The sequence below is a fragment of the Rhinopithecus roxellana genome, chromosome 13, assembly GCF_007565055.1.
Source record: "Rhinopithecus roxellana isolate Shanxi Qingling chromosome 13, ASM756505v1, whole genome shotgun sequence".
NCBI lineage: Eukaryota > Metazoa > Chordata > Mammalia > Primates > Cercopithecidae > Rhinopithecus > Rhinopithecus roxellana.
The window spans coordinates 133,413,310-133,421,417 of record NC_044561.1 but is presented as its reverse complement, the minus strand read 5'-3'; the positions used below and the strand labels follow the sequence as shown (position 1 = coordinate 133,421,417).

General features: G+C 51.8%; 1 protein-coding gene across 1 annotated transcript in view; it reads left to right on the top strand.

Moving 5' to 3' along the window:
- The first annotated feature begins 351 nt into the window (after positions 1-351).
- Positions 352-8,108, top strand: part of UPB1 (beta-ureidopropionase 1) — a 34,138-nt gene continuing 26,381 nt past the window's right edge. Inside the window, exon 1 of the mRNA XM_010376309.1 lies at positions 352-712. Coding sequence (XP_010374611.1) covers positions 603-712 — 110 coding nt within the window. The 5' untranslated portion in view covers positions 352-602. The remainder of the gene's footprint in view (positions 713-8,108) is intronic.

The following is an 8,108-nucleotide window of genomic DNA, read 5'->3' as shown; positions in this document are numbered from 1 at the left end:
CCTCGGACTGGAGGTCGCGGTCCGGAGGGGACCTGCCCGGCGGTTGCTGCTGGAACCATTTACCTCAGACTCGCGCCGCAGCCCCCCGATGCCGCGCCCAGGCTTCCCTCAAGACCTCTCCAGGGTCCGGCCCCGACACCAAGGGGCAGGTGAGGGGTGGAACCTGGAGGCACCCGCGCGAGGGCCCCTGAGGGAGGCGGGAGGGGACACCGCAGTCCCGCCTGTGGAGGGGCGTGTCTCATCGCGTGCCAAAGGAGAGGCGAAGGGCAAAGGGCAGAGGGCAAGGAGCAAAGGGCAAGGGGGAATCCCTCCTCCCCCTACCCACGCGAGGCCCTGGAGCGCTGATTGGCGGTGTGCTGCGGAAGCGGCAAGAGGAACGTGTCTTGGCACGTGCCGAAGGAGCGCTAAAGGCCAGGGGCGGTCCCACTCGCGAAGCCCTGGAGGGCAGATTGGCTGCGCGAGGAAGGGGCGTGTCCCTACGTGAGCTGTCCGGGAGCGAGAGTAAGAGATAAAGGCCAGAGTGCCTGAGCAGGCTTGGGTACCTCCTCCCACTGCGGGCAAAGGGCAAGCAGTTCGTGCGGGGACACAAGGCCTGGCGGACCATGGCCATGGCGGGCGCTGAGTGGAAGTCGCTGGAGGAATGCTTGGAGAAGCACCTACCGCTCCCCGACTTGCAGGAGGTGAAACGCGTTCTCTATGGCAAGGAGCTCAGGTCCGCAGCCCAGAGGCTAACTTATGGGATCTTGGGGCCACAGAGTGTGGGTCTCGGGGAGCAGGCAGGGAGGGCCTCAGGGTCTGAAGGGCTCAGGGGAGGCAGTGAGAAGTCCTGAGTTGGCGGGTAGAGACCATAGTAGGTCTTGATGGGACAACCCTGGGGTCCTTGGGGGTTGCAGAATCCTGGCGTGACCTTTACAAATATCTTCTCCCCCACGTTGCCCGGAACTGGAAGGAAAAGGACGGGATTTTACTCTCCAGGGCTTTCTCTGTGGCCATCCCAACCCTCCTCCATGGAGCCGGGCTTGTCTTCTGGGTGTCTGGCTAGATCACTGTCTCCAACCACAGCACCCAGCAGGTGTACTGATGGTCCGGCCCAGACCATCCTTCCTGCTGTGACCCGACCTCTGGCTGACTCTTGGAAATAGAGGGTGTCTGCATTTAGTTGGCGAGGGAACGTTTCCCACTGGCAAGCTATGGGCGCTAGTTTTTCCACTCCCTGCAAGCTGTGTGCATCACCAGGACTTTGAGGGCTGTGTACTGCTGGACACTGTGTCCACAAAGCTGAAAAAGATACTTTCCGGCCGGGCTCAGTGGCTCACGCCTGTAATCCCAGCACTTTGGGAGGCTGAGGCGGGCGGATCACGAGGTCGGGAGATCGAGACCATCCTGGCTAACATGGTGAAACCCCGTCTCTACTAAACATACAAAATATTAGCCGGGCGAGGTGGCGGGCGCCTGTAGTCCCAGCTACTTGGGAGGCTGAGGCAGGAGAATGGCTTGAACCCGGGAGGCAGAGCTTGCGGTGAGCAGAGATCACTGCCACTGCACTCCAGCTTGGGTGACAGAGTGAGACTCTGTCTCAAAAAAGAAAAAAGAAGAAAAAAAGAAAAGAGAAAGATACTTCCCCTTCCACTCTTGTTTCTCTTCAGTGCATTTCTTACCTGCAGCAACCAGAAGATCCCTTTAATATGTAAATCATATCCTGTTGGCCTGGGGCGGTGGCTCATGCCTATAATCCCAGTACTTTGGGAGGCAGAGGCGGGTGGATCACAAAGTCCAGAGTTCGAGATCAGCCTGGCCAATATGATGAAACCCTGTCTCTACTAAAAATACAAAAATTAGCTGGGCATGGTGTCACACACCTGTAGTCCCAGCTATTCAGGAGACTGAGGCAGGAGAATCGCTTGAACCCAGGAGGCGGAGGTTGCAGTGAGCCCAGATCGCGCCACTGCACTTCAGCCTGGGCAACAGGGTGAGACTCCGTCTCAAAAAAAAAAAAAAAAAAAAAATCGTATCCTGTTGTTCCTTTGTGCATAAAACTCTGTAAGGAATTTCCTGGGCTCTTAGGATGAAATCCAAACTCTGACTGCATGCAGCCCCTGACTAACTCTCCTTCCACTTCCTTGCTCATTTGTGGGCTCCCTATTTCCCCGAGTCCAGCCAGTCTGCGGGCTCCATGACCTTGTGGCAGTGACCCTGCAGCAGGAACCAGAGCAGTTTACCGGTAACTGAAGGTGTTGATTGGATCGGTGGTTCCCAGCCACAGCTGCTATGGAGTTACTGCAGGGAGGCTAGACCTCAGATCCAAGGGTGTTTTCACAGCTAGTGGATGATGAAGTTAGAACAGCTGCTTTTTGGGAGTGAGGTAGTAGAGAACTTTGTCAGAAAGGGCTCTTCATATCCAAAGGGCTGGGTGACCTTTAAGGCCCCTCCCAGTGAATACACTCATGCTCCTATTTCCACTGCATCTGTAAAGACTAGTCCTTGAGAAGTGTCTTAGATTTGAGACTCCTAAGGAAAATGTCTTAAATAAAGCAAGGGGTGTCTTATGCTTCTAGGGATGGGAATTAGTTTATTCTAAGAGTGGGGTGGGCATGTCTTCCTGGTAAAAAAGACAGCATGTGGGTGCCAGGGAGAGATAAAGGGGAAGAGTCTTAGGAGAAGATAAGTCAGTTTCCCATAAAGGTGATTGGCTGGGGCACATTCTGGAGAAGGACTGAGGTCAGCCCATGCAAGAGGGATTTTATCTAAGCATTTGGGTCACTCCAGAGCAGGAGGGATGATGATAATGGCTGGTGAAATGGGAGACAGCTGTCTCTCTTGACCAATCACTGCCAGGCTTCATCCTGGGGCTCACAATAACTAAGTGGCTCCTTTTCCTACCCCCTTTTCTTGCTCTGTTCTACTCAGCATTTAGCCCTTTCAGCTTTTATCCCTAAGGTATAAACCTTTGTACTTACTCTGTCCTTGCTAATGTGTGGGATTTGGCCATGAATGGCATTTCAAACTGAAGATAAAAAAATTACGGCTCATTTAAAAACTCTAATCCTATAAATTCCTATAAACTTAAATTATAAACTTAAATTCCTATAAACTCCTCTAAGTCTGATTTGGACATAGCTACCTCTGTGAAGGTCCAGTGGACCTGAAGCCCTTAAGCCCCTCGGATCTGACTCCCAATGTGCTCCACACAAGACCACCTCTTCGCCCACTTACAATGCTTAGTAAATGTTTGCTCAGTGAATTAGCCAAATGGGCCTTTGCCTGTGGCCGATGAAATCCCCAGAGAGCATCGACTTTCCATTTTAAGACAACCAGAACCAAGAAGCAGTCATTCAGTCAGCAAGCATTCATTGAGCACTTAGTCTCGGCCACTGGCACTGGGATAAGTCATGGTTCCTGCCCTTGAGGGCTTTCCATCTTTTGATGGTTGCCTTACACTGTGAGGAGGAGGCAGGGAGAGCTTGAGAGAGTTTGTGTGTTTGGGGTTGGAGGGACATCAGGAAGGCTTCCCAGGAGCATCATGCCTGAGCTACATCCTAGGGGAGACAGGAAGGGTACATGTCCCTAGATACCAGGGGACATGCCCATTTAGAGACTGTGTTTGTGAGAGGGTTAGTCATTGAGTGCTCTCCTGAGGAAGACCTGAGAGAGGAGGCAGGAGTGGCAGGTAGCTCTTAGGGTCTCTGAGACAGCAGAACCGTGTCCCGATAATGGCAGAGCCTTTGAAGAGTTTGACCTGGTGGCTGAGCGAAGAATGACCTGGAATAACGACTGGATAAGCTGAAATTTAAGGAAAGGAAAAAAGACTAGCCTGGGAAAAAGTCGGTGGAAGATGAGAGGCCTGATGTGAACAGAGTACCTGGGAGTGGAGAGACAGAAGGCTTCCAGAGGTTTCAGGGAGGTCAGTGGACAGTGAGCCAATGAGGATAACAGCTGTGGCAGTGAGGATCTTGCCGGCTTCTGGCTTGGACTCTCAGATGGCCAGTCGACTTATGTGATGGGGAGCATCTTTGGACAGGTTGCGTTTGAGTGTTGTTTAGTTCCTAGGGCTGCTGTAACAATTTATCACAAACTGGGTGGCTTGAAACAACAGAAACTTATTCTCACAGTTCTGAAGACCACAAGTATAAGACCAAGGTGTCAGCAGGGCCGTGTTTCCTCCAAAGATCCTAGGGGAGAATCCTCCCTTGTCTTTTCTAGCCTCAGGTGGGTCCTGGCTTTCCTTAGGTTGTGACAGCCAGTCTGCCTCTTTCTTGGCCTTCTCCTATTGTCCCTGTATCTCTCTTGTGGTGTCTCTTGTCTTTGAGGAGGGTGCAGTGGCTCACACCTGTAATCTCAGCACTTTGGGAGGCCAGGGCTGGAGGACTGCTTGAACTCAGGAGTTTGAGACCAGCCTGAGCAACATGGTGAGACCCCATCTCTATAAAATGTTAAGAAAAACATAGCCAGGCATGGTAGCATGCACCTGTAGTCCTAGCTACACGGCAGGCTGAGGCGGGAGGATCACTTGAGTCTGGGAGGTTGAGGCTGCAGTGAGCTAAGATCTGTCCTCTGCACTCCAGCCTGGGAGTCAGATCAAGGCCCTGTCTCAAACACACACACGTCTTTGAATTTGGAGCTTACTTGGATAATCCAGGATGATCTTGAGATCTTGATCTTAATTACGTCTGGGAAGACCCTTTTTCCGAATAGAATCACAATGACAGGTTCCAGGTGTCAGGATGGAGACACAGCTCAACCTGCTACAGTAGCTTCAGGGTGTGCAGGTGGAAATAACCCAGGGGCTATTCGCTATGTGGAGATGGGCCTCAGGTGGGAGAGGCTGGGCTTGTTGAGCTGCCCTGGAGATGATCATTCCAGGTGGAGGAGGAGCAGATACAAAAGAGGGCACTGGAGAGAATGCTGGAAAACCCGGATATTCAAGGAGTCAGAGAAAGATACTTTGTGGGAGATTCTGGAGGTGAGGACTGTGGGGCAATACAGGGAAAGAAGCATCAGATGGCTCAGAAATGTCTAGCGGGTGAGGACAGCTGGAAGTCTGCTGGATTTAGCCATGATAAGGCTGGTGGCAGTTCCCGAGATGGGGCCAGGAGGTGAGACCTGAGCTGACAGGGAAGCATGTGTGGAAGCTCCCTAGGCAGCAGGGAGAGAGAGCAAGTGAGTAAACAAGTGGACATGTGTGGAGCACTGTCCCTCTTTCTCTTTCTTCCTCTCCTTCTCTCCCTCCCCAGTCCCCTTCTGTTGTTCAGTGGGAGAGACTCTTTAACAGCTTCAGTGATGGATGTGGAGGTCTATAGGTACTAGTGAGGAAAGACGTCCAAGCTGTGTGTATTAAGTGCAAAAGGCAAGTTGAAGAACAGAAAATACGGAATGATGCCATTGTATTTGTAATGCATACACATAGGAAAATAGGAAAGAAACATAAAACATTGTTAAGAAGGGTTGCCTCTGAGTTTTGGGACTAGGGGTGGGATAGAAAGGGGAATTTATTTTTTATTTTATACCCTTTCCCACTATTTGATTCACCCCCACCATGAGCACGTGTTTCTTTTGTAAAAGAGCTCTAGTTTAATTATTTAAAGCACTGATGGTAAAGAGCCATCAGAGGTACAAAGATGAAGTTCCAGAATTGAGAGGTTGCTGCGGAGGCAGGAACTTGGTCCTCTGGTGAGATCTGCCTGACCCTGGGTAGGAGAGGTGGGGGCCCTGAAGGGCATGGTGGGGCTAGGATGGGAAGTGATGGGCTTTACTCCTTGAAGTTTGAAGGAAAGCCCTGATGCGAGGAGGCCTCAGTAGCAGGGTAAGGGATAGAGGGTCTGAAAGCCAACTATAGGGACCAGGGCGGGCAGTGGCAGCATAAGGCCATCTGTGAGGTTGTGACTCATTTGCTGGTCTTGTCCTCCTGGGCAGTGGCTGATTGACTGATGCTTGTTTTAGTACTTTTGAGCTGCTATAACAAAATACCACAGACTTCCCAGTACTTGTGGGCAATCACAGGGAGAAAAAGGAGAAGGGTCTGTGTGTCTGTTTCCCCAAAGGCCTGTGGGCCTGGTAGCTGGACAGCCTTTTGGGAATGTCCTAGTGAGCCCTGTCCTCAGCCTGTGGTCTCACATCAGGAAGATGTCAGGTGGGACAGCTCTTGTCTGAGTGTGCAAACCTGGCTGTAACCAACACCTGGCTGCGGTCTCTCTCCCCGTCTTAAACCACGTAAATTTATTCCTCACGGTTCTGAATGCTATGAAATCCAAGATCAAGATGCCACAGCAGATCTGGTGTCTGGTGAGGACCCACTTCCTGGTTCGTAGATGGTGCCTTCTCACTGTGTGCTTACATGGTACAGGAAGCAAGCACCCCCTCTTAGGGGGTCTTTTAAAAGAGCACTAATCCCATTCATGAGGACTCTACCCTCATGACCTAATCACCTCCCAAAGAACCCTATCACATTGGAGATTAGGATTTCAACATATGGCTTTGGGGCAGACATAAGTATTCAGTCCATCTCAGTGGTCCACTGCATCTCCCGTACCAGGCCTTTTGGTGGACACAGCACATCATTGACTGCGTCTGCACAAGGTATGGCTTGAGAGTTGGTTAGGTTCTCCAGATGAAGCTGTGTAGGATGTGGTGATGGACTGTCTTGGATAATGAAAGGGCAGAGAGACCTAACAGGTGGTGCCCAGATAGTAGACAGGAGTGGCTGGGAAGAGGTAGAGCCCCAAAGGTGGCTGTCCTGGAGGGTGGAGCGGCCTCTCCTGTATCGCCTTGGCTTAGAATGAGCTTGCAAGGAGCTGGGGATGAGGAGGTGGGCAGCCTCGGGGCTGGCCAGGCGGAGACACCACTTGGGGGAAAAAGGGTAGGTAATGGAGGTTATGCATGGTGGGAAGATGGGGAGAGAGCCTTCAGCTAGGTGATGGTTATAGCCATGTTTCCACACCCAAGACGAGCTCTTCACCTGACATCTTCCTGCTGTGAGACTACAGGCTGAGAGGCCAGGCAGAGTTCACCAGGACACTCTCAAAGGGCTGTCTGGCTCCCAGGCCCACAGGCCTTCGAGGAAATAGACACATAAACCCTGTCCTTTTTCTCCCGGTGTCTACCCACACACACATCCTGGAGAGTTGCGTGATTATGTCCACCAGAGGGGATTTGCCCTGAGGCTGAGGCCTGCAGGAGCGCCATTCCGCTGGAGGGTGGGAGGGCTGTCTAAGGCAGTCACAGCAAGGAGAGGCACGGTGTGGGCACTGCTGCTATTTCTAACCTGCTGGAGTGAAGGGAACCTTGACTACTTGAAAAGCAGGCTGATTGTCAGGGGCGGAACCGAACTCAGAGCTGTCAGGGCCATCACATGGAAAGTGCCTGGCAGGGGGCGGCGACAGGGGGCTTGGGCTGACAGGGCTGTGATTTTGAAAGAAACGTCTCTAAGAAAGTGATTTAAAGTAGGAGAGAAATATTATTATTAGATAATGGCTGTCAGGTTATTTTTTGATGTGTTTTCTGGGTATTTCATAATCATCTTGCCCTTAGATGGGAAGCTCTTCCTGGTCAGGGACCGTGTCCCATCGCATGCCTCTATGGGTTTCACCTCTGGGTGTGCAACAGGCATCAGGAGTTATTTGCTGTTCGGCCAATGGTCACTTCAGTGAAGTGTTTTATAACTAATTCTCTAGCCTTTGTTAATAAACTACAAATGTGGATGAGCATTTAGGGCTTCCATCTGAACACCTGGGCCCCACCAAGCCCACCCAACTCCAGGTGTGGAACTGGACTCCCCCAGCAGAAGCAGCAGGACAGAGTGGCCAGGGTCTTTATTCACCACAAGGTCATCCATATGGTCCCAGGTCGTGGCCTCTCCAACCAGCCTGTCTCCTGAGCCTCATTTTCCAAGCCCTTCTCTGCTCCCACAACCTGCCTCACACTCTAGGCTCAGCATAGCCCTGATTTTGGTTCAGAAACACTTTTGAGAATCTATTCCCTCCTTTCTGTGCTGACTGCCAGGACTTTAATTCCTACTCTGATTTCAGCAAGTCTAAAACACCAACCTCTTGACTGGCTTCCCCGTTGCCAGGCCTAACTGTGCTGCCTCTCTGCTGAGGTCTCCCTGCCAACTG